Source organism: Aotus nancymaae, unplaced genomic scaffold (genome assembly GCF_030222135.1).
Source record: "Aotus nancymaae isolate 86718 unplaced genomic scaffold, 86718_ANA_hifiasm-v0.15.2.pri h1tg000028l, whole genome shotgun sequence".
In the NCBI taxonomy this organism is placed as follows: Eukaryota; Metazoa; Chordata; class Mammalia; order Primates; family Aotidae; genus Aotus; species Aotus nancymaae.
In genome coordinates, this window is record NW_026988441.1 from 34,212,243 (window position 1) to 34,239,007 (window position 26,765).

General features: G+C 48.2%; 1 protein-coding gene across 7 annotated transcripts in view; it reads right to left on the reverse strand.

Moving 5' to 3' along the window:
* Positions 1–26,765, reverse strand: part of ILF3 (interleukin enhancer binding factor 3) — a 34,095-nt gene extending 7,330 nt beyond the window's left edge. For 4 of the 7 annotated variants that reach the window (XM_064381866.1, XM_064381865.1, XM_064381871.1 and 1 more), the window contains exons 1-12: positions 26,623–26,765; positions 12,149–12,241; positions 11,556–11,785; positions 10,574–10,751; positions 5,233–5,380; positions 3,841–3,932; positions 3,360–3,455; positions 2,579–2,690; positions 2,062–2,159; positions 1,378–1,489; positions 1,179–1,289; positions 302–501 (exon numbers count right to left, since the gene is read on the reverse strand). In XM_064381866.1, the coding sequence (XP_064237936.1) occupies positions 302–501; positions 1,179–1,289; positions 1,378–1,489; positions 2,062–2,159; positions 2,579–2,690; positions 3,360–3,455; positions 3,841–3,932; positions 5,233–5,380; positions 10,574–10,751; positions 11,556–11,785; positions 12,149–12,151 (1,380 nt within the window). In that variant the 5' untranslated portion in view covers positions 12,152–12,241; positions 26,623–26,765. The remainder of the gene's footprint in view (positions 1–301; positions 502–1,178; positions 1,290–1,377; positions 1,490–2,061; positions 2,160–2,578; positions 2,691–3,359; positions 3,456–3,840; positions 3,933–5,232; positions 5,381–10,573; positions 10,752–11,555; positions 11,786–12,148; positions 12,242–26,622) is intronic. The other 3 variants (XM_064381869.1, XM_064381867.1, XM_064381868.1) reach the window with 2 other exon arrangements.

The window sequence follows — 26,765 nt, forward strand, 5'->3', positions numbered from 1 at the left end:
CCATGCACACAGGGCCTCCTTATACCCAACAGGCACCTGGCAAGCCATCTGGAGGGCTTTTTCCTTTGAGCTCCTGCCCCCAGGAGGCCATAATGCCCAACTATGATTGGGCACCCCTCTGCCTGCCAGCCACAGTGCGGAAGGTGTTCCAGCCACATGTGACTTGGCAAATATGCACCCTGATCTAAGCATTTGTTTTTTAGGATCTACATGCCCTCCCTGAGAGACAATGGCTCAGAAGGGGCCCAAAACAAAGACCATGGTTCTGCTCCTAGAAGACAGTGATGCTGGCCATACTCACCTTAACAGCCACGTGCAGCTTGGCCGTCTTTTTGGAGGGCCCAGAGGCCTCAAATGAATTGCCATCAACTTCCACAGACATGGTAAAGATGGGGGCATGAACAGGCCCAGTCTGGGACACCAGCTTGTACTGCAGCCCTGGCTTCAGCTGATTCAACCGCATCAGGGCGTTCATAGCTTGGGGGGCCTCTGCCTTCTCCTCTACGGAGAGAATAGCAAGGTGGTTCTGATGAGTATGATAGCAGGTCTCCATGAGAGACAGCTCTGTCAATCCTAATCCCCAGAGCTGCCTCTGTAGGGTAACACAGTGGGTGGGGCAGCAAGGCACACTGAGCCCAGCTTGCACCTCTCCTGGGTCCTCCAGCTGTGGCACCACCATCCTACTCATCTTCCATATCCCCATCACGCTTAATCATTGCTAGAAGAACTTAGAAATCACAGCTGAGAAAAATAACGAAAAAGCAGGCGCCCCACAGCTGCAGGGTGAGCCTTCACAGGACCAGATGGATAAAGCAGGAGCACTAGCGGAGGTCTGTACCTTCCATTCTGTTTTTTATCTATTTAGCTTTTATAATTTTTCAACACTGATTTTAAGCAAGGTCTCACTCTGTTGCCCCGGATGGAGTGCAGTGGTGCCAGATCGGCTCACAGCAACCTCCGCTTCCAAGGCTCAAGCCATCCTCCCATCTCAGCCTCCCAAAAGTAGGTGGCACTACAGGTACGCCACCACACCCGGCTAATTTTTGTATTTTTGGTAGAGACGGGGTTTCGCTATGTTGCCCAGGCTCGGCTCAAACTCCTGAGCTCAAGCGATTCTCCCGCCTCGGCCTCCCAAAGTGCTGGGATTACAGGCGTGAGCCACCGCGCCCGGCCTGTACCTTTCTTCTGAATCTTCTTCTTCTTTTTGCTGGGAGACTTCTCCTCCCCGTCCTCCTCCATTGGGCGTTTCATGGGCGTAATGGCATAGGTGGTGCTAGGTGGGATCTGAACTGCAAGGAGAGAGCAGGGCATAGCTGAGGGATATAAGTGACCACTCTTCCTGGAGCCCCAGCCATCAGGCAACCGCCACGAGCTTACCGGTGTAGTCCACTGGGTTTTCATTCTTTGGTTTCTTGGGCATCTTGGAGGGCAGAGGGTCCATGCCCAGGACTTTATGGAGCTGGCCGAAGGCAGCGAGCCGCAGTGCGTGCTGGAGAAGGGGAAGAGGCTCTGACTCAGCTGCCCTGTGCTCCCGGCCACGGAGTGTGCACTCACTACTGCCTTCTCAGGAGGGGTGGAGCTCAAGGGCTGCTAATGGTCTCCCCTATGACAGCATGGGGTTCCCCAAGAGCCAGGGGAGAGCCTGACTGCTCAAGTTCAGCCTTGCTGTGGGGGAAGGCCAGTCTGTGACCATCCCCACTTCCAGAGGAATACAGGAGACCCCAACCTGGGGACTGGTTGCCACACGGAGCCATGTGGTGGCCTGCAGGGGAAGGTCCCCAGAGCAGTCCGCACAGCAAACACATCTCCCAGCACCACTTGGTGTCCGAAAATGGCACTCAAGCAGGCCAAGGGAGGGGGCAGACGACAACCACGCATGGCACCAGGGGAAAGAAGCAGCCCAGATTGGGGCGCCCTGTATCAGACACGATCCCTTTGCCTTCAGTCCCCAACCTGAGCCTATGAGTCCAGGGGCTACCCTGGGAATACCCAGTAATGGAACTGGAAGCCAGTGATTACAGACTGGGTAAGGGTGCACGTTGGCAATGGCGATGACTATACCTGCGCACTCTGTGTGATATCTTCCCGTTGCTGTCTGTCTAGATGCCCAATAGCATCAGTGGCTTCTTTTTCACAAGGGTCATAAATGCCAGAACCATCTGAAGGCAGGAAACAAGGAAGATATGCAGAGGATTATCTTTTAGCATCTCGGAAGAGGTGTGCTGGCAGAGGGAACTAGGTGTGTTACCCCCCGCGCCCCATCCACACCCAGCTCTGGAAAACACGCCGAGCTCGGTGACCCACTCGGTGTCCAGCCCTTGACAGAAATAATTCACAAGTGTCTCAGAGCAAGAAATTCACGTGGGAGTGGGTCACCACTGCCCCGGATCCGCCCTCTGAATGACAGCTGCGGACCCGGTCAGGGCTGGATATGATGGTGCCAGAGGGTAGTCACATGCTTCAGCTCTAGGGAATGGACACGGGGCTGCTGCTGCCCTAACCCAGTCAGTGTACCCGCCAAGAGGCGGCCTGGAACCCTGTCCTTTCCCTGCAACCTGCAAAGCACAAGGTCCCCAACCTGGCATCACGATGCCCGACGCCAGGCACTCCAGCACTCTCCGCAAGGCCTCGCCAGCACCCATCGGTCTGTTGGCCGTGCCAATGGATTTCTCACACAGGAGCTCGAGAGGCTGAAAGGGAAGAGGAACAGTGAGCCAAGCGTCTACAGGATGGGGCTGGCCATCACTAGAGAGTTGTCACTGCATGAATGGATGGGGACACACACACAAGTCACAGCTGTCCAGCTGGGTAAAGTCAAAGCCTTGGGGCTAAGCATGAGCCAGGGCACCTAGGGCAGGGGCCTTCAAGGACCAGACATGACACCGTTCAGGCTGTGTGTGCTCAGAGACCAAGCTGAGGCTATAATGTAGTCCCTCATACTTAAAACCTAACCATTTACAAATATGAAAAACACCTCAACTGTATGCTTTAAAAAAAAAAAAAAAAAAAGCAGGGGTGGGGGAAGCTGGCCAGAACTGGCCCTGTGCAAGAGCATCTGCAAACCTTTCCAGAGGGATCATTCCCACCTCCTGGCCAGCCTCCTCCTGGGATTGAGCTGTGTAACCTCCACAGAGGGCCTTGACCCACACTGCCCCAACCCAAACCCCAGGTGTGGAGTGCAGGAGTTTGTGCACCCTTCACGTGTGTCTGGTGTGTACCCTTCAGTGCTCCACAGGCAGCTCTGAAGGGTACACACCAGACACACGTGAAGGGGCCACTCCTGCGCCGTGACCATCAAGTATTCTGGGATATCAGTCTCTGCACACACCACCCCTAGTAGCCATAGCAATATGCCTTACCCAGCCTCGGAGGGGACCCCAGGTGGGCACGCGAGTGCACAGGTCCCTCAAGACCCGGATCACAATGACACACGACTTCAGCCCATTGGCTCTGGCCTAGAGGAAGAAAACACAGCCTTTTCAGTCTGAAGCACTGCCTGGAACAAAGGTCAACATGAACACCACAAGAGTCACAGTGCTGCTTTGCCAAGGGTAAACATCAACACTGGCGACCACCAAGAGTGTGGCCAGCCGGATCTCACCACGTGTACAAGGGTGTTACTCTTAACACAAAGCAGCAGCAGCAGCACCCCACCGACTCGCTCTCAGCCTCTTTTGGGGTTGAATTTGTTGAGGTGCACTCCTTTAGGACCTGCACAGCCGCAGGTGCTAAGTTTGGCACGGCTATCGTCAATGTTAAGGAATCTTTATGGTGACAGTTAGCCAAGTTAAAACTTAGGAATTCTCTACCAAAAGACAAATAGAAGAACAAAATGCAAACCTGGAACCACTTGGCGTGTCGGAGGGACGCCAGGGCAGCAAGGCATTTCTGCCTGTCCAGAACGTCCGGGGGGTCGTTGACTGATAGCGTTTCTATTCATGGATGGAATAAGAAGACAAGGCACAGTTTGACCAAGGGGTTTCTGTCAGGTGGAAAGGGGATGTGGCAGCTTTCTAAAGGGCAGCTGAGTTTCCCAGAAGCTGAATTCATCTCCACCCTGGACCAGGGAAGGAGAAACTAGAGCGCATTGAACTCTGCCCTGTGAGGAAATAGTAAAAATTGGAGGCCCCCTCCAAAAATAAAAAAGAAAAAGAAAAAAAGAAAAAAAGAAAACAAACACAAAAACAAAAGTGGGGAGTTATTCTAAAAGGAATAATCTCATGAGGGAGGGGAGAGATAGGTGAAGCCTATCTTCTAAGTTCTCTTCCCTTGCCTCCTCCCCATGTTCTCCCAATAAATTAGCTATGCTAAAATGTTCAATAGGAAAAAAATTAAAAAGGTCGGGGGAGAGGAAATGAACTCCCTCTCTGCATTCCACAATAGCCAACCCAGGGCATCTGAGCAAAGGGGACCAACTCCGCCCACCAGGCGGGACTGCCCTAGCCCCAGCCCTTGACAGAGAGTGTCCTGTTGGTCAAAGGTCCAGCGTCCCTACGTTGATCAACTAGAAGGGCTTTGGTAGTCGGAATCAGCTATGAGAACCAAAGGTAAACAGCAACAAGGGCACTACAGCAGCCTATGCTTGGGTCAAGCTGAGCGTTTGAGTTCTCTGCCATTTGCATGCCAGGGATTTGGATAAGACCTGAAGAGAGGCACACAAGGGGCGGGCCATGGACTGTGAGCACATTATTAGTGCAAGATCCAATGATGTGGTCTGAAAATTGGACAACTGTTTAAAACTTTATCCAAAACTCTGTATCAGCTCTTTGTGCTTCTGTCACTTTAGATGATAAAAGAGCCATGGCAGAGAACAAACAAAGAGGCCCAGCTGCAACACAGGTTGTTGGTAAATTCCAACCTGATGCTCATGCAGAAACCATCTGCTTGTCTCTAGTCACCTTTAAAACCAGAAAATCACCAGCGACACACTTCTGCACAGCCAGAAAATGGCTTCATGAAAAAACAACTTCCACATTCACATTTGAAAACATTCAAGGATGAAGATAAAGGAAAATGGTGCAGTCCCCTCTGAAAAGTGCTACTCACTTTTAGTGCGACCGTTTTGTCAAACTCCCAAGTACTCAAAGCCAACGGGAGATGTGATCTCAGAGTAAAGGTGATCAATCTACACCGTAGCCTTTTACCAAAGCAGTCTAAAACTGAATAGCACATTTGAATAGTAAGGGAACACCACGTTTTCAAAGTCCTGCCGGCCTGTCTTGGCCTCCCTACCTCCAGCTAATACTTTCTCCATTTCTTCTCTGACAACAGGGGATGTCAGGTGGATGGTCAGTGACAACGGAGGCTCTTTTGTGTTTTTTATCAGAATTGCAGCATCGTCGACGGATTGCAGTATTTCATACTTGTCTTCTGTTACAGCCTAAAATATAAAACGCAACTTTCAAAACACTTTCTCCTCAAAGCGATCAACAGTTCTATCTGGCTCCACCCACTCCTGCAGCAGAAAGGCCAACTTCTTGTGTGCGATATCCCGGAACTGCCTTCACCTGGGATGTCAGCATCTCTCTAACTGGCCAGGCCTTTGGCCATGTTTTGGGTACTCAAGGGAGGGAGGCAGCTAGTGAAAGAAATGATTTCCACAAGGTGCTAAAAAATGCAATGTTAGGCTAGGTGCGATGGCTCACACCTGTAATCCCAGCACTTTAGGAGGCTGAGATGGGTGGATCATCTAAGGTCAGGAGTTCAAGACCAACCTGGCTAACATGGCGAGACCTCATCCCTACAAAAATGCAAAAATTAGCCAGGTGCAGTGGCAGACACCTGTAGTCCCAGCTACTCAGAAGGCTGAGGCAGGAGAATCACTTACACCTGGGAGGCAGAAGCTGCAGTGAGCCAAGATCATGCCACTACAGTCCAGACTGGGTGACAGAGTGAGACTACATCTCAAAAAAAAGCAATAGCAAAGAGTTTAGGATCCAGGAGGAGGAAATCCTCCTTTTGTCCCTTAGTAGGTGATTAACTTTGGATAAATCACTCTCATTTAGACTGAGGGGTCTAATTTGTATAATGGACTTAACAACACGAGCTATACCACAAGGCTGCTGGAAGCCTCAACCAGACACCGCATAGAAAGCAAGCAGTGTCCACTGCAGAGCTGGCCAAGACTGTGAAACCCTGTCTCTACTAAAAATATAAAAAATAGCTAGGCATGGTGGCAGGTGTCTGTAGTCCTAGCTAACCAGAAGGTTGAGGCAGGAGAATTGCTTGAACACAGGTGGTGGAGGCTGCAGTGAACTGAGACTGCACCATTGCACTCCAGCCTGGGCAAGAGTGAAACTCCATCTCAAAAAAAAAAAGAAAAAGAAAAAGAAAAAGAAAACTCAAGCTTTTAATACTTCTGCTAAAGGAAGCTAAGTAAATATGTTGGGAGGAAGTCAAACACATTGAAATATCTCAATTAGGATTTCTCAACCTCAGCACAACTGACCTCTGGGCTGGCTAATTCTTATTTGAGGAGGGATACTCTGCGCATGATAAGGTGTTTAGTAGCATCTCTGGTCTTCATCCATCAGTTGTTGACAGCACCCCACCACTCCACAACCAACCATGCCGTTAACAACAGACACTGCCAAATGTTGTCAGGGGAGGGGGTTAGTCAACCCTCTTAGGGAACCACGGAAAATGAGAAAAATACCCATTATTTTCATCTTTAAGAACTACTTCTTGGCCGGGCTCAGTGGCTCACGCCTGTAATCCCAGCACTTTGGGAGCCTGAGGCGACTGAAGAGCTTGAGGCCAGGAGTTCAAAACCAGCCCCAGACAACACAGTGAAACCCCGTATCTACAAAAAAATCTTTTAAAAATTAGCCAGACATGGTGGCAATATGCTTGTGGTCCCAGCAACTCAGGAGGTTGAGGTGGGAGGACTGTTTGAGCTCAGGAGGTCAAGGCTGTAGTGAGCTATGATTGCGCCACTATATCGGAGTCTGGGCAACAAAGCAAGAGACCCTGTCTCCTTTAAAAAAAGAGAAAAAAGAAATAAAGTTTTCCACAAATGTAGGTTTTACTCTAGAAATGTTTATACCAATCTGCTTCACTTAATATCCTTGTTAGAGACAAGAATGAAGTTAATTAAAGAATTGCCACTATGAGTCTAGGTGCCGTGGCTCATGCCTGAAATCCCAGCACTTTGGAAGGCCGAGGTGGGCAGATCACGAGGTCAAGAGATCAAGACCATCCTGGCCAACATAGTGAAACCCCATCTTTACTAAAACACAAAAATGAGCTGGGCATGGTGGCGCACACCTGTAATCCTAGCTACTGGGGAGGCTGAGGCAAAAGAATTGCTTGAAGCTGGGAGGCGGAGATTGCAGTGAGCTGAGATCGTGCCACTGAACTCCAGCCTAGCGTCTGGCAAAAGAACGAGACTGTCTTTAAAAACAAAAAAAAAATGCCACTATGGTCCGGGGGCAGTGGTTTACACCTGTAATCCCAGCACTTTGGGAAGCCAAGGTGGGTGGATCACCTGAGATCAGTTCAACCTGGCCAACATGGTGAAACCCTGACTCTACTAAAAATACAAAAAAAAAAAAAAAAAAAAAAGTAGGCTGGGTGCAGTGGCTCACATCTGTAATTTCAGCACTTCGGGAGGCTGAGGCAGGCAGATCACCTGAAGTAGGGAGTCCAAGACCAGCCTCACCAACATGGTGAAACCCCGCCTCCATTTAAAATACAAAATTAGGGGGCTGGGCGCGGTGGCTCACGCCTATAATCCCAGCACTTTGGGAGGCCAAGGCGGGTGGATCACGAGGTCAAGAGATCTAGACCATCCTGGTCAACAAGGTGAAACCTCGTCTCTACTAAAAAATACAAAAATTAGCTGGGCATGGTGGCGCATGCCTGTAGTCCCAGCTACTCGGGAGGATGAGGCAGGAGAATTGCTTGAACCCAGGAGACGGAGGTTGCGGTGAGCCGAGATCGCACCATTGCACTCCAGCCTGGGTAACAAGAGTGAAACTCTGTCTCAAAAAAAAAAAAAAAATTAGCCATAGTGGTGCATGCCTGTAATCTCAGCTACTCAGGAGGCTGAGGCTGGAGAATTGCTTGAACCTGGGAGGCAGAGGTAGAGACTGCATTGAGTCGAGATTGCACCATTGTACTCCAGCCTGGGCACGAAGAGAAAAACTCTGTCTCAAAAAATAAAATTACCACTATGGGCAGGGGTGCTGGCTCATGCCTTTTAATCCCAGCACTTCTCAAGGCGGAGGAGGGCAGATTAACTGAGGTCAGGACTTTGAGACCAGCCTGGCCAAAATGGTCTCTACTAAAAATACAAACATTAGCTGGGCATGGTGGCGGGTGCTTGTAATCCCAGCTACTCAGGAGGCTGAGGCAGGAGAATCGCTTGAACCTAGGAGGCTGAGGTTGCAGTAAGCCGAGATCATTCCATTGTACTCCAGCCTGGGTGACAGAGCAAGACTGTCTCAAAAAAGAAAAAGGAAAGGGGAAAAACAAAAAAAACCCAAAAACCCACTATCCTGATGTACCTTTAAAAAAGGAAAAAAATAAACGTACTACCACTAGAAAAATTTCACAGCTTCGTGTTCGGTAGCTCCTCAGAAGTATCTAATGCATTACATTAGCTCTATATTTTAATTCTTATCTTTGTCCTGAACGAACCTGCACTGTGAAAGTAAATCAGGTTTTTCTTTCTAAGGAATAAGATTCAAATGCTGTGGTGGCTCAGGCCTGTGATTAAGAGTTCAAGAACAGTCTAGCCTGGGTAACATGGCACGTCTACACACACGCACCCACATACACACAAATACAAAAAATAACTGGGTGTGGTGGCATGCGCCTGTAGTCCCAGCTACTCAGGAAGCTGAGGTGGGAGGAACGCTCAAACCAGGGAGGCAAAGGTTGCAACGAGCGAAGATCTTGCCACTGCACTCCAGCCTGGATGACAGAGCAAGACTGTCAAAGATTCAAAGATCCTTGTACATGTCTTTTTCGCTTATCCTATACATAAATACAGGGAGGGCTGTGTCCTTAGGAGGTAACACCTGGCAGAGGTTCTGATGCCTCCAAACACCCAGCCGTGGGTCTTGGGGTCCATTCCTCGCTGCCCTGCAGCTCTGCCACATAATCTGTCACACTTAATTGAAGGATGAAATAACAAACATAAAGAGCATATCTGGCTGAGGGCCTGACTTCAGCAAACACTCAATAAACACCATAGGCCATTATTTATACAATAGTTTCACAAACATATATATACATATATATTTATATTTATTTATTTTAAGATTTTTTAGCTGGAGGTGGTAGCATATGACTGTAGTCCTAGCTACTCAGCAGGCTGCAATGGGAGGATCAGCTGCACCCTGGAAGTAGAGGCCACAGTGAACTATAACTGCAATACCACACTCCAGCCTGGGCAACAGAGTGAGACTTCATCTAAAAAAAAAAAAATTTTTTTTGACTGGACATGTTGGCTCACACATGTTATTCCAACACTTTGGGAGGCAATGGTGGGTCAATCACTTGAGGTCAGGAGTTCCAGACAAGCCTGGCCAACAAAGCAAAACCCCATCTCTACTATCTACTAAAAATACAAAACTTAGCTGGACGTGGTAGCACGTGTCTGTAATCCCAGCTACTCAACAGGAAGAGGCAGGAGAATCAGTCACCTGAACCCAGGAGTGCGCCACTGCACTCCAAGCTGGGCAACAGAGTAAGACTCCATCTCAAAAAAAATAATAATGATAATAATTGTGTGTGGTGGCTCATACTTCGAATCCTAGCACTGAGGGAAGCCAGGGGCAGTACTGCTTAAGGGCAAGAGTTTGAACTCTGCCAGGGCGATACAGTAAAATCCTGTTTCTATTTATAAAAATAAATATATAAAAAAGATTTTTGGCCAGGCGCCATGGCTCATACCTGTAACCCCAACCCAGCATTTTGGGAGGCTGAGGCAGGTGGATCACTTGAGGTCAGGAGTTCAAGACCACCCTGGCCAATATGGTGAAACACCATCTCCACTAAAAATACAAATATTAGCTGGGAGTGGTGGCAGGCACCTGTAGTCCCAGCTAATTGGGAGCACGAGGCTGAAGCAGGAGAATCACCTGAACTCAAGAGGTGGGAGTTGCAGTGAGCAGAGATCAAGCCACTGTATTCTAGTCTGGCAACAGAGCAAGACACTGTCTCAAAAAAATAAAAAAAAATAAAAAAAGATTTTCTTTCCACTTTGGATCCAATGGAAGAGATAGTAACTCTGCTATCTATCTAGCTATCCATCCAATGGAGCCTAAATGTTGAAGTTCATGCCCAATGACTTCGGGCTGGTGCAGTATGGCACACAATAGGCACAGGGTCCTTATGACTGCCACAGCATCTGGGCAGCCCTGAAGCCAGGTTCCACAGAAGCTCAGTGGTTAGGTGGTGCCCTGCTCATCACCTACTTCGAAGGTGCCTGCACATCAAGGGCAAGGACAAGTCTGGCATGTGCTTCCTGAAACACGACCTAGTTGGACACATCTTCCTGGGTGCCACATCCTTGACCAGCAGGCTCACCCCTGACCCCTGCTCGAGCAGTGGTGGCCACACTTACAGCAAGTTGGATGGCCAGGTTGTCGGCCACCTTGTCCAGGAGGGCGGTAGTGGGCTTCTCCTTACATAGCAGCACCAGCTCCAGATCCAAGTCCCCTTTGAGTAGGAGACCCTTTGCCACAAGGCCCACCCGCATCACTCCCCGCAGGGTTCTGGTCATGTGCTCCGTCTTCTGTTCCCTGAGGGACAGACCAACATCCAGCTAAGTGAGAAATTCAGTCTGACCAGGACCTAGAAGCTCCAAGAGAGACTGGAGTTTCTTAGAAAAACAGATGTAGGGCCGGGCGCGATGGCTCACGCCTGTAATCCCAGCACTTTGGGAGGCCGAGGCGGGTGGATCATGAGGTCAAGAGATCGAGACCATGCTGGTCAACATGGTGAAACCCCATCTCTACTAAATATACAAAAAATTAGCTGGGCACGGTGACACGTGCCTGTAATCCCAGCTACTCAGGAGGCTGAGGCAGGAGAATTGCCTGAACCCAGGAGGCGGAGGTTGCGGTGAGCTGAGATCGCGCCATTGCAATCCAGCCTGGGTAACAAGAGTGAAACTCCGTCTCAAAAAAAAAAAAAAACAGATGTCGACCCCTACCCTGGCTACCCTCTCTATAAGAAAGAAAACAACAGAAACCGGGCGTGGTGGCTCACGCCTGTAATCCCAGCACTTTGGGAGGCCGAGGCAGGTGGATCACGAGGTCAAGAGATCGAGGCCATCCTGGTCAAAATGGTGAAATTCCATCTCTACTAAAAATACAAAAAATTAGCTGGGCATGGTGGCGCGTGCCTGTAATCCCAGCTACTCAGGAGGCTGAGGCAGGAGAATTGCCTGAACCCAGGAGGCGGAGGTTGCGGTAAGCCGAGATCGCGCCATTGCATTCCAGCCTGGGTAACAAGAGTGAAATTCTGTCTCAAAAAAAAAAAAAAGGAAGAAAAAAGAAGGAAAAAAAAAAAAAAGAAAACAACAACAGAAAAACATCACTTACCCAGCCCCCTCTTTACTGTCGTCCTCCGGGGGTACATCCATATTATCAGACTCTGCTTGCTCGCTGCTACCCTTTTCCTGCTCATCTATCCAGTCGGACACAGCTTTGAGCGCCCGCTCTGTGTGGGACACCATGTTCTGGACTGCCTCCAGTTCCTCTTGCGTTGGATAAACGGAAGAATGCTTTGCCATCACATGGCGGTCATCATTCACAAAAATTCGCATCGGACGCTAGGGATGTGAGAACTAAGTTAAAAATCATGTAAAGAGAGCAAGCAGCCCAACGTTGAGCTTTTAAGCTGCACAATTCAGAATGATGCTATATCACTCGTGTAAAAACCAAGCCTGCACAAGCACAACTGAAGGACTGAGGAGGGGACAAGAAAACTGAACAGCTGTTGTCTCTGGGCAGTGACAGCAATGGGGAACTGACTTTGTTTCTATACTATCAGAAGGGAATATGGAATAGATAATAATATTTTATAATCCAAAAGGACCAACAGAAATGGTAATGGAATCAAATGCTTTGGAAAAGGCTACAAACATCTCTGTACATGAATAAGAAACAGTATCCGTGATCAAAAACAAACTTACCATTTTTACTTCTTCTGTAGTGTCTGGAAATCAAACTTTTGCTTATCTTTTCAAATTGTGATAGATTTCCTTGGTGTTGTCAATACTTCAACTCTATAAGATCAGAAAATCTTTTTAGTTTCAAATAATTTATAGTTGGATTCATTTCAGCAGCCAGGTACTCAGCAGTGAGAATGACATGTGTGCTGCCTCACAAAGGGCCTGTTGACACAGCAGGACACATCTTTACTTCCAAGTAACCATTGCTAAGCCAAGACATTAACTGTGTAACACACTAAAAAACAAAACAGATGGTTTCTAGAACCCAGATCTGACTTCAGGCCCATAGCCACTTAGATGGTATTTTACTTTCTTTTTTTATCTTCCTTTACATAAATATGACCATTTTTACAAGTACGAAAATATTAACAGGTCTCCAAAAAACACTACAGATAGAAATGTTCACATCAGGTTGTGCAGAGGCTCATGCCTGTAATCCTGGCACCTTGGGAGGCCGAGGCGGGTGGATCACTTGAGGTCAGGAGTTCAAGACCAGCCTGGCCAACATGGTCAAACCCCAGCTCTGCTAAAAATACAAAAATTAGCCAGGCATGGTGGTGGACACCCACAGTCCCAGCTACTTAGGAGGCTGAGGCACAAGTATCACTTGAGCCCAGGAGGTGGAGGTTGCAGTGAGCCAGATGGCGCCACTGCACTCCAGCCTTGGTGACAGAGCGAGACTCCATCTCAAATAAAGATGTTCATATCAAAATCTTGATGCTTGGAGAAGGAAAAGAGAGGGAAGGAGCTCTGACCCGTTGGTCATGAAGACATGGAAGAAAGGCATGAGACAAAGGGCCCCAAAAGGTTTCTGTAAAATCAAAGACAAGAAAGAACCTCCTAAACAGTGAACATTTAAAATATCAGGTGGATGATGACAACCAAATCAGCTTCAACTCTGAAGAGGCTGAGACAACTGAAGTGCACAACAGAATCCTTCAGGACAAACGAAGCCATAATTACTATTTCAGTCTCTAAATATCATGCCGACTCCAACCTACTCAATTCTCACTCTACACAAACAGTCTGGTCCATACTGAAATCTTCCAAATGCGTAAACAACCAAAAAACCCCATCAGCATAATATACACCAGATGAACCTACCCCGCACAGGCAAGTGCCAAGCCCTTCCAACTACACTAGTTCCGAGCCAGCCCGAAAAGGCTCAAGCATCAAGCATCATTACAGTGAGTCGAGATAGTGCCACTGCATTTTGACATGCTGGCCAAAACAAGAACTTCCCAAAATACTCAGGACTACCTATACCTAGCAAATCTAACTGCAAATTTAAACATCCCAAAGTTAAACTTTAAAACTTAAGGGTGTGGCTGGGCACAGCGGCTAACATCTATAATCCCAGCACTTTGGGAGGCCGAGGTGGGCAGATCATGAGGTCAGGAGGTGAAACCCCGTCTCTACTAAAAACAAAAAAATCAGCAGGGTGTGGTGGCATGCGCCTGTAATCCCAGCTACTCAGGAGGCTGAGGCAGGAGAATTGCTTGAACCTGGAAGGGAAGGCAGAGGTTGTAGTGAGCCGAGATCATGCCACTGCACTCCAGCCTGGGTTTGACAGGAAGACTCCATCTCAAAAAAAAAAAAATTATATATATATATATATTAGCCAAGCATGGTGCCAGGCGCCTCTAATCCCAGCTACATGAGAGGCTGTGACAGGAGAATCACTTGAACCTGGGAGGCAGAGGTTGCAGTGAGTGGAGATCACACCACTGCACTCCAGCCTGGACGACAAGAGCAAGACTTCATCTCAAGAAAACAAACAAAAAACCTAAGGGTGCTTGGGCAGGTGGCTCATGCCTGTGATCCCAACACTTTGGGAGGCAGAAGTGGGTGGCTCACTTGAGGTCAGGAGTTCGAGACCAGCTTAGCCAACATGTTGAAAAACCATCTCTACTAAAAATACAAAAATCAGCCAGGCATAGTGGCACACACTTGTCATCCCAGCTACTCAGGAGGTTCAGGCAGGAGAATGACTTGAATTCAAGAGGCAGAGGTTGCAATGAGCTGAGATTGCACCACTGCACTCCAGCCTGACCAACAGAGCAAGACTCCATCTCGAAATACATAAATGAATGAATAAAACCTAGGGGTCACAGGGCAAGGTGGCTCATGTCTATAATCCTAGTACTTTGGGAGGCCAAGGCAAGCGGATCACCTGAGGTTAGGAGTTCAAGATCAGCCTGGCCAAAACATGGTGAAACCCTGTCTCTACGAAAAATACAAAAAATTAGTCAGGCATGATAGTGCATACTGTTAATCCCAGCTACTCAGGAGGCAGAGGCAGGAGAATTGCTTTAACCTGGGAGGTGGAGGTTACAGTGAGTCAAGATTGTACCACTGCACTCCAGCCTGGGAAACAAGAGGGAAACTGTCTCAAAAAAACCAAAAACAAAAAAACCTAGAGGTCAAATGGCAAGTAATGACCCTGCAGAGCCCAGCAACAGGACATGATGGGGGCAAAGGCTTCCTGACAGGGGAGGGAAGCAGAAGGGAAGGAGTCTGAGGGAACATGGGATGAAAAGGGTGAAAAGCTAGTCCCTGGACTCAGTGGCTTAACGTGCCTGGGACTCACACCATTGGGTGAACCACTCGATAGATCACTCAGGGAAAGCTTCTACAGTCTTCGGCCTGCAAATCTGTTTGCCTAGCCACTAGCTTCCTCTCTACCTGGGCGGGAGGACTATGAAAATGAAACAAGTCAACCTACTTGAGGCATGCAGCACATATCCCACAGACCTCACAAGTGGTGCCAGCCTCCCCAGGCTGCAGTGAGGGCCAGGGGTGAGTGATGTGTGGGCAAAGGGCATCCTCCCCTCCGTCCGCCATGTCTCTTCACTAAGCCAGAGTAGAGTCAAGCTCCACAGGGTCTCCTTTCCCCACTGATTCTGCCAAGCCTGTTCCCTTGGCTGTAGTTTCCCTGGATAGCCGTAAGGACACTGGGAATCTTGTTCTGAAGGGAATCCTTATGAAGGAATTACAGTTAATTCACTTAGGAGAATAATACTGTGGCTGTGTTGAAAAGAACCACCTTTAGCCAGGCGCGTGGCTCAAGCCTGTAATCCCAGCACTTTGGGAGGCCGAGGCAGGTGGATCACGAGGTCAAGAGATCGAGGCCATCCTGGTCAACATGGTGAAACCCCGTCCCTACTAAAAATACAAAAAATTAGCTGGGCATGGTGGCATGTGCCTGTAATCCCAGCTACTCAGGAGGATGAGGCAGGAGAATTGCCTGAACCCAGGAGGTGGAGGTTGCGGTGAGCCGAGATCGCGCCATTGCACTCCAGCCTGGGTAACAAGAGCGAAACTCCGACTCAAAAAAACAAAAAGAAAAAAAGAACCACCTTTATCTGTTCCACACATATTTAAGACAAACTTATGGGTGAAATTATATACCTGGTATTTGCTCTGAAATATACCAGGGAGGAGAAAGTAGAGAAGGATGAAACAAGACTGCAAAACACTGACAGCTGTTGAAGCTGAGTGATGTACTAGAATTCTTTTGTGCATGTTTTAGAAGTTCCATAATAGATTTAAAAAAAACATATTTGTAGAGATGTGGTCTCACCATGTGGCGTGGGCTGGTCTCAAACTCCTGACCACAAGTGATCCTCCCACCACAGTCTCCCAAAATGCTGGGATTACAGGCATGAGCCACCATGCATGACCAACAGTTTTTGGAGTTTTCTTTTTTTCTGAGACAGTCTCTCACTCTGTTGCCCAGGCTGGAGTGTACTGGTGCAATCTAGGCTTACAGTAATCTCCACCTCCCAGGCTCAGACAATTCTGCCTCAGTCTGCCAAGTAGCTGGGACTATGGGTGTGTACCACCATGCTCGGCTGATTTTTGTATTTTTAGTAGGGACAGGGTTTCACTATGTTGGCCAGGCTGGTCTTGAACTCTTGAACCTCCCTGAAGCAGGGAGGTGGAGACTGCCATGAGCCGAGATTGTGCCAATGCACTCCAGCCTATGCGACAGAGCGAGAGAATGTCTCAAAATAAAGAAATAAACAAATAGCCGGGCGCGGTGGCTCAAGCCTGTAATCCCAGCACTTTGGGAGGCCGAGGCGGGTGGATCACGAGGTCAAGAGATCGAGACTATCCTGGTCAACATGGTGAAACCCCGTCTCTACTAATACAAAAAATTAGCTGGGCATGGTGGCGCGTGCCTGTAATCCCAACTACTCAGGAGGTTGAGGCAGGAGAATTGCCTGAACCCAGGAGGCGGAGGTTGCGGTGAGCCGAGATAGTGCCATTGCACTCCAGCCTGGGTAACAAGAGCGAAACTCTGTCCAGAAAAAAAAAAAAGAAATAAATAAACAAATAAAAATAAAACAACAACAAAAACCTATTGAACAAAGCTCCTGGGAGAAGTTGATTTGTAATCTGCAGCAAAGGGGTGAGCCTAGATCCTACTGGAGCACCAGAAAACAATGAACGAAGCGCTGGTGACTACAGCAGTCTTGTCCTGAAGACATGGGAGCTGACTTGTGCGGGGTCCCACTGGCTACATTTGGGACAACCCTAATCCAAGAAGAATCATGCTTCCACTTATATGAAGTTCTAGAATAAGCAAAATTAATCGGTGACAGGATCGCTTCTAGGGGACAGTGGCAGGGATCACATGGGAAGGGGCCCTCCCAAGCTTTCTGGGGTGAAGGTCACTCTCCCTCCTAACAAGGGTTGGCAATATGCAACTCACTGGTATACCAAAGATTTGCATTATTTAAAAAGTAAAAGAGGCAGGGCATGGTGGCTTATCATATTGGGAGGAGCAGTAGCTCATGCCTCTAATCCCAGCACTTTGGGAGGCTGAGGCGAGCAGATCACTTGAAGTCTGGTGTTCAAGACCAGTCTGGCCAACATGGTGAGACCCTGTCTCTACCAAACACTTTGGGAGGCTGAGACACGAGGACTGCTTAAGCCCAGGAATTTGAGACAGCACTAAGTTATGACTGTACCACAGCACTCCAGCCTGGACAACAAAATGTGACCCTGTCTCTAATCAATCAATAAAGTGACTGAAGAGTGCAGAGAATATAGGTGGATAGACAAATATGTGAAACACAAGCAGTTAAATGCCCACAGCACAACCTAGGCTGTGTTATTTTTTTGAGACAAAGTTCCATTTTTGTTGCCCAGGCTGGAGTGCAATGGCATGATCTCACCTCACTGCAGCCTCCACCTCCCAAGTTCAAGCGATTCTCCTGCCTCAGCCTCCCAAGTAGCTGGGACTATAGGCATGCGCCACCATGCTTGGCTAATTTTTTTTGTATTTTTAGTACAGACAGAGATTCACCAAGTTGGTCAGGCAGGTCTCAAACGCCTGACCTCCAGTGATCCACCCACCTTGGCATCCCAAAGTACTGGGATTACAGGAGTAAGCCACCGCGCCCGGCCTAAATTTTTTATTTTTTGAGACAAAGTCTCATTTTGTCGCCTAGGCTGGAGTGCAATAGCGCCGTATCAGCTCATTGCAACCTCCATCTTCTGTGCTCAAGCGATTCTCCTGCCTCAGCTTCCCAAGTAACTGGGATTACAGGCACCTGCCACCACACTTGGCGAATTTTTATATTTTTAGTAGAGACAAGGTTTCACCATGTTGACCAAGCTGGTCTTGAATTCCTGACCTCAAATGATCTGCCTGCCTCAGCCTCCCAAAGTGCTGGGATTACAGGAGTGATCCACTGTGCCCGGCCTAGGTGGTCATAAAATTATATCACCCTTTTTTGTATGTTTGAACATTTTCAAAAGATATTAAAACAAGCTCAACGCATTAAATTTATATATATCCACAAGCCCATAAAGACACGTAAAAAAAAAATTTCCCACATTATAGGTGTTGATATTCAAACTTCATACTCTGAAAATTGTTAAAAGACTAAGGTTCACCCCCAGTTGATATAGACAATCTCTAATAGAAACACGTGTGACTATAATTTCCCTTAGCAAGTTAGAGGTATAAAACCACCCCATCAACCACTGGGGAACAAGAAATCACTGGGTCAAAATATCATCCCATCCAAAATGCCTCAAAGGACACACACGCCCCCAACACACCTGTCTTCAGCAAACGTCCTGCATGTGGCTTTCCATCTGCTCTCTTCACTGTTCAACGAGAGACGTGGGTGTGCCCTTGCTATAATGGCTGCCTCACTTCATCTTCCCCTGCTCCCAGAGGCAGACCCTTGAAAAGAACCATGAAGGGCCTTGCTGGCCTCCAGCTGCTCTGACCACAACTGGCCGGCATGCAGTCTGTTACATGTCTGGGTCCTCCTCCCCTAGACCAGGCAATGGCAGCAATGCTTTCTGACCCGCATGGACAAAGTAAGAGTAGTACTTATCTGAACCAAAACAAATGTTTAAAAACTGGCGTTATCACTTCTTTGCAGGGCAACAAAACCCATTTCTCTATATAAGCCCAAGACCAATTTGACATCCAAGCCAGCTTCTTGGAATTTGTCTCATTAACCGATCCAGGAATCTATAGGGTGAGCAGAAACTTCCCTTTCAAGAGGATTTTTAGTGAGGCACACTGCTGGCAAGAAGCCGACAGCACCCACCCACATGCAACACTCCACTGCCCCTACCGATCTAACTTTAAACGAAAGCTGCGAAACGATGAACAATGCGGCTCTTGCAACCATGTTTATTCAAACCTGGCACCAGCAAAGCCTATTCTTACAATTTTTATGATTCAATTCTGGGCACAAGCAACATGCAGCTTCTCTGGAAACAAACCCAAGGCAGGATCAAGCGGTAAGTGGTTTGGGATGGTTTAACGCACAGGGATCGGTTTCTTTCTTTTGTTCCTGAATTCAGCCCACCCATGGCATGCACAAAAAAACATTATGCTTGTGGCTCAGTGGCCATCTTTCTGACCTCTAATTACACTATGAAGTTCATGGCACTTGTTGTTGGAAAAGAAACATGCCCAAGTTAGTTGAGCACGAGTAGATTAACAGATGTTTGTAGAATGGACAGGTACAGTGGCAACACCCTCACAGACAAGGTTTCACCGTGTTGACCAGGCTGGTCTTGGAACTCCTGACCTCAAATGATCTGCCTGCCTCAGCCTCTGAAGGCCAGCTTCTTGGACTTTGTCTCATTAACTGATCCAGGAATCTCCACCTGTCTTTAGGGTATTTCATAAATTCTACAGCCTTCCCAGCAACTCTTTGGAATGGTCCTGAAGTGGACATTCACCTTAGAGAGACCAAATTAGGCTTTAAATTTACAGACTCAACCCAGCTACTGGTTTCCTGACCTCTGGAGCGGGTCTATCTTGGGCTGTGAGGTGAAATGAGACCCTTGAGCTAAGAGTCTTGGTGACTCCTTGAACTTTGAAAGATTCACACCATCAAGGGCACGTTGAAAATTCTTAAAAAGCAACCTAACCAGATGATGCCAGTCTAAAATCTGGCTATCATAGCCATTCTGAAATATTTAAGAATCTGAAGTCCAGTGCAATGGTTCACAGTTTTGACTCCCAACAGTGGAATAAGGTTTTTATTTTGTTTTTTTTTTTTTTTGAGATGGAGTCTTAGGCTGTCAAGGTTGGAGTGCAGTGGTGTGATCCTGGCTCACTGCAACCTCCGCCTCCTGGGTTCAAGCAATTCTCCTGCCTTAGTGTCCCAAGTAGCAGGGATTACAGGCATGCACCACCATGCCTGGCTAAGTTTTTTATTTTCAGTAGAGATGGGATTTCATCGTGTTGGCCAGGATGGTCTCGAACTCCTGACCTCAAGTGAGCCGCCTGCCTCGGCCTCCCAAAGTGTTGGGATTACAGGCATGAGCCACCACGCCTAGTCAGGAATAAAGATTTTAATAAATGTTTTCAACTTAAGGAACTGTCCTTTATTTTATTCCTATAGTTTTGGTGATAAAGACAATCTTGCTACTTATGAAAAACAAAAATGGGCCGGGCGCGGTGGCTCAAGCCTGTAATCCCAGCACTTTGGGAGGCCGAGGCAGGTGGATCATGAGGTCAACAGATCGAGACCATCCTGGTCAACATGGTGAAACCCCGTCTCTACTAATACAAAAAATTAGCTGGGCATGGTGGCTCGTGCCTGTAATCCCAACTACTCAGGAGGCTGAGGCAGGAGAATTGCCTGAACCCAGGAGGCGGAGGTTACGGTGAGCCGAGATCGCGCCATTGCACTCCAGCCTGGGTAACAAGAGCGAAACTCCGTCTCAAAAAAAAAAAAGAAAAGAAAAACAAAAACAAAAATGGTGCATGATCACCAATTTAAAAGATATTTTCCTTGACAAAATTACAAGTTGGCAAATACAAGTTGTTCCCCAAATGCTTCTGGAGACCCAGGACTCCAGGCTCACTAGTGTTGTAGAGTGCCACAAGTCCTAGAGTCACAAGCCTGGGGTTTACCCCTGGGGTCCCCAACCTGGCAGCTGTAGGACCTCCAGCAAATAAATCACTTAAACCTTTCTGAAGCTGGGTGAAAATGAGGATGAAAATATCACCTGCCTCAGGCTGCAGACAGCAAGGATTAAAGGTGGCACTATGGGAAAATGTTCTGTGAACCATAATACTACAAATGCAATGTACAAAAAGGATTAAATAGGGTACAAACGTGCATGCCGGTAGTACCAGCTACTCGGGAGGCCGAGGCAGGAAGATTCGTTGAGCCCAAGAGTTCAAAACTGGCCTGGGCAACATAGTGAGAGCCAGTCCTTAAGGAACAAAAACTGCTCTTGGATGAACCAACAGAAATGCTTTAAAATCTGCCATCACAGAAAAACATTCAACATGACTTCATGTGGGGATTATCAAACCCTCTTTCCAGCATGCTCTCAGGCAGTAAGGAGGTGAGGGAAGCACAGCTGGGAGATACTCCTGTATCTGGCTGGAGGCAGAGGCAACCCCTCCCAGTGGATTCCCAGAGTGAAGCTTTGGATTTTTTTTTTTTTTTGGAGATGGAGTTTCACTCTTGTTGTCCAGGCTGGAGTCCAATGACACCATCCCAGCTCACAGCAACCTTTGCCTTCCGGGTTCAAGTGATTCTCCTGCCACAGCCTCCGAGTAGCTGGGATTACAGGCATATGCCACCATGCCTGGCTACTTTTGCATTTTTAGTAGAGACAGGGTTTCTCCATGTTGCTCAGGCTGGTCTTGAACGTTCAACCTCAAGTGCAGCCTGGCCAATTTGTGGTGGCTCATGCCTGTACTACCAACACTTTGAGCCCTTTGAGAGGCTGAGGCGGGGCAGATCACTTGAGACCAGTTCAAGATTAGCCTAGCCAACACAGTGAAACTCAGTCTCTACTAAAAATACAAAAATTAGGCTGGGTGTTGTGGCTCACACCTGTAATCCCTGCACTTTGGGAGACTGAGGCAGTGGGTCATTTGAGGTGAGGGGTTCAAAACTAGCCTGGGCAACATAGTGAAACCCCATCTCTACTAAAAATACAAAAAATTGCGCCGGGCGCAGTGGCTCACGCCTGTAATCCCAACACTTTGGGAGGCTGAGGCGGGTGGATCATGAGGTCAAGAGATCGAGACCATCGTGGTCAACACGGTGAAATTCCATCTCTACTAAAAATACAAAAAATTAGCTGGGCATGGTGGCACGTGCCTGTAATCCCAGCTACTCAGGAGGCTGAGGCAGAAGAATTGCCTGGACCCAGGAGGCAGAGATTGCAGTGAGCCGAGATCGCGCCATTGCACTCCAGCCTGGATAACAAGAGCAAAACTCTGTCTCAAAAAAAAAATTAATTAATTAAAAAAAAATACAAAAAATTAGCCAACCGTGGTGGCAGATGCCTCTAATCCCAGCTACTCGGGAGGCTGAGGCAAGAGAATCACTTGAACCTGGGAGGTGGAAGCTGCAGTGAGCCAAGACTGTGCCACTGCACTACAGCCTGGGTGACAGAGTGAGACTCTGTCTCAAAAAAAACCCAAACAAACAAAAACAAACCACATTCTGATATGAGAAAGTAGTTTTATAGGCAAGTAGCAGAAAAGCAAGTGGCCTGGAAGACTGATTCATCTCCAAGACCTTTTATCTTTATCTAAGACCTTAACCTTGAACCAAAATCTTAAAGATAATGTAGGGCATGTTCAAGGAAAATTATTTACTTCTCACTGCCCAGCAGAACTTTTCACTGTCACTTAAAATTATAAAAATAATTTAGAGCAAATTTACATACTGTAATAGAATACACATTCAACTGTATGATTAAATGATCCATAATGATCATATATTCCTCAAGAGAATGGCCTTTAGACAGTAAACACGTTTTCACCTTAAAACTAGTGCCAGGGGTCAAAGTGGCTCACATCTATAAATCCTAGCACTTTGAAAGGTTGCAGCAGGAGGATCACTTGAGCCCAGGAATTTGAGACCAGCCTGGGCAACATACTGAGACCCTGTCTCTACAAAAAGATAAAATTAGATTAAAAATTTTTTTTAGATAATAACCTAGTAGCTACATTGGCAGTTTATTCACTATGTAGACATTTAATGAGAAGATAAAAAAAATTAAAATTCTGGCCAGGAGTGATGGCTTACTCCTGTAACTCCAGGTTTTGGAGTCAAGCAGATTGCCTGAGTCAAGGAGTTTGAGACCAGCCTGGGCAATGTGGAAAGATCTGTCTCTACAAAAAAATTCAAAACATTAGCCGGGTGTGGTGGCATGCACCTGTGGTCCCAGCTACTTGGGAGGCTGAGGTGGGAAGATTACTTCTTGAGCCTGGGAGGTGGAGGTTGCACTGAGCCGAGATCACACGACTGCACTCCAGCCTGGGTGACAAAGGGAGACCCTATCTCAAAAAAATAAATAAATAAAAATATTAAACTTTAACTGGACATCACTTTTACTAGACGCCTGAATGTATTTGATGCTAAAAGTATGTGAATTTTTTTTTTTTTTTTTTTTTTTGAGACAGAGTTTCGCTCTTGTTACCCAGGCTCGAGTGCAATGGCGCGATCTTGGCTCACCGCAACCTCCGCCTCCTGGGTTCAGGCAATTCTCCTGCCTCAGCCTCCTGAGTAGCTGGGATTACAGGCACACGCCACCATGCCCAGCTAATTTTTTGTATTTTTAGTAGAGACGAGGTTTCACCATGTTGACCAGGATGGTCTCGATCTCTTGACCTCGTGATCCACCTGCCTCAGCCTCCCAAAGTGCTGGGATTATAGGCGTGAGCCACCGCGCCCGGCAAAGTATGTGAATTTTTAACTGCTATTTATAACGGAATCACCTGTGAAGTATTCTCATGGAAAAGTCTCACAAGTATTTAACAGATCATAAATATAAAAATTTCTTCAAAATCAGCACACTACCAAAAAAAAAAAAAAAATCAGCACACCAATGAGGTTCCTGACTATCCTGCTTTCACAATCATTTCGATACCAACTTACTCTATATAACAGACGGGCAACCTACTTGTTTCACGTGAAATGGACAAATGCTTCAGCAGGAAATTAAAGTTTGCCACATGCCTCTCAGGCCCCAAATCTTTTCTTTTTTTGTGAGATGGAGTTTCACCCTTTTTTTGCCCAGGCTGGAGAGCAACGGCATCATCTCAGCTCACTGCAACCTCCGCCTCCACGGTTCAAGCAATTCTCCTGCCTGAGCCTCCTGAGTAGCTGGGATTACAGGTGCCCACCACCATGCCCGGCTCATTTCTGTATTTTTAGTAGAGATGGGGTTTCACCATGTCCGCCAGTCTGGTCTCGAACTCCTGACCTCAGGAGATCTGCCCACTTCAGCCTCCCAAAATGCTGAGGTTACAGGCATCAGCCACCAAGCCCGGGAGAAAATATCTTTACTTATTGTGTGAAGATGCCACTCAAATCCACTATCTGCCTCTGATTCCAAACCTCCCAAATCAAATCTTTCAAGGACATGACACTAGTAAGGACAAGGCACTGAAATCTGCCAGTACTTTGCTAAGATAGAAAGCATCCAAGGCCGGAGTGGTGGCTGGCGCCTGTAATCCCAGCACTTTGGGAGGCTGAGGCGGGCAGATCACAAGGTCAGGAGTTCAAGACCAGCCTGGCCAACACAGGGTGAAACCCCATCTCTACTAAAAATACAAAAATTAGCTGGCCGTGGACGCAGGCACCTGTAATCCCAGCTACTAAGGAGGCTGAGGCAGGAGAATCACTTGAACCTGGGAAGCTGAGGTTGCCGTGAGACGAGATCGTGCCATTGTACTCCAGGCCTGGACAACAAGAGTGAAACTCCATCTCAAAAGAAACAAACAAAAAACACAACTCCACAAGGTGAATTAACTTGCTGACAAAATGTAGCAGGATGGCAAGTCCAAGAGGTATAAATGAGTGAAGGAATCACTCCTCTGGGGCCATGAAAGCTAATCAAAAGAAACTGAGAAAGAGGATGAAAGCGGTCCATAAAGAGAAGGGGCCCCAGCCCAAAGAACACTGACTAAACACTTCTAACCTCCACATCCTGCTACAGCCTGTGAGATAAATAAGGTGGTCTACTGTCTACTTAAAGGCAAGGAACTGACTTATGGAAGACTCCTTCCCCATCACTGATTCTACCTTCCCCTACCTGAGGCCTTAACCAGGGAGCACTGTATACATCTATGTGATCAAAATATTAGCATCTGTCCTTCAATGTCGTATTTAACAAGAATTTAGGAAAAACAAGAAGCAGAGTTAAGATTCCTCATGCTCAGGAATATGGACCTCCAAGATTCTAAGAATACTAGAAAGAGCAAAAGGAATTTTTTGCCTAGAGGCACCAAACAAGTTCAATCAGGAAAAAAAAAAAAAAAAAAAACGAAAACAATTAGGCACCTCTCCTACAGGAAGAGGTGGCCCAGCTCCAGGAAGATAGGGATACGGATAAATACTGCCCGGGGGCCGCAAGGCCAAGCCTGGCAGTCATCACAGACCCTAATCTGAACTACGGTCTATTCTAAACAACACTGGGGACTCCACAGATTCCATTCACAAATCCCAGGGACCAGGAGCCACCCACATAGGCAAGAAGCCCTGGCACCACCGGACAGGGAGAGAAGCACCTGCCAGTGTCGTGCGGCCTCCCCGTTTTCCAGCTGTGAATGAGGCCCTGGTTCCCACACTTCATTCACAATCTGGGCGGCTGCTGTAACTACATCCCATGAGACCACACACAAAGCATCACGCACAGGCATAGTGGCAGCACTCTCAGCAATCCATGGACATTCCCAACCACAAATACCTGAGGAAAACAGAGCTTCAAGTCCTAAATTTGAATCCTAACTTCGGATGGCGCCTTGCGATTCCACGTGGACCACAAATATGCCATCACACCACTCATTTAAGAGAGCAAAACCTTGAAAGAGATTCAGCATCACTGAAATACCAGAGTCCAGAAAAGGAGGCCACTGAAACTGACGCTTCGTTGTTGATCCATGTCACCTAAGCAGCAACTTGCAGTCAATGTTGGAAATGTGAAGAGATCCCTTACTCTCCCCAAATTTGGCCACTGAACTGAGGGAGAGCATGGAGATTGCCGTACAATCAAATTCACTCAGGCAGTGGATTAACTGGGGCAGAACCTTGAGAATCACAATCACTCAACTATGTGAGGAAGTAAAAGGTAGAAAGGGGTTTTAAGTACCCACGTTTCGGGGCTCACGCTTGCACTCAAATATCGCACTAGGATGCCGTTCCAGGGGAGACAAATACTAGCAATCTGGAACAACATTCAACAACGAAAATAAGTTAAAGGAAAGCTGAAACCCTTCCAAGTTTGAACCCTGATCTGGGAAAGGCATGGCTGACCAGAGATTTGGGAACCGACGAACCCACAAAGGCTTCCTCTGCAATCCGCGTGGGAAGGGGCTTCCAAGGAGGGGATCCGCCTCTCCGCGCCCAATGAGGACAAAGGAGGCGACGTTTCCCGCCTCGGGAACCTGGGACTCTCCCGCAACCGGGGGCGGGACCGGGACAAAGAGGAGGAGGGAGTAGGGAGGGGATGAGGAAAGGGGGTCGCCCCGCCGTGATGCTTAGGGTCGGAGGGGGTGTGTGCTCCCCGCACGTGCGCGCGTCTCCCGGAAACCGCAACAGACAAAGCCCGGCCCGGGGGAGGCGGCGGCCCGGAGCCCGGTGCGCGCGCACCCCCCGCGCGTGGCGCCGCCGCCGGCCGAGGGGCCGCGTGGGGGGGAAGCGGCTGCGCGCGCACCGAGTCCTCGCCGCCGCCGTCGCCGCCATTTTGTTTCCTCCGCACAATGGGGGAGAGTTAACGGCCGAGCGCGGGAGCGAGGCCGGCGAGGGAGGAACGGCCAGGCGCCGGGGCGAGAGCACCGGGCGGAGGCGGCGAGCGCGGGACCCCTCCAACCTTGTCACCGCGAACCCTCAGCAAGGAGCTCGCTGAAGAGGGCGGCCGGGGGGAGGGGCAGAGGCGGGAGCGGGCCCGGCCGCCGCCGCACTGACGCTTACCTTGTCGGCGTCCCCTTCTCCGACCGACCGCAGCCGCCGCCACCGCCCTCCTGCCACAGCCCGCCGGGGTCTTCCCCCAAAAGCCACGCGGTACGCGCCCGGCTGCTGAGTCCAACTGCAATGGCGAGAAGAGGAGGAGGAGT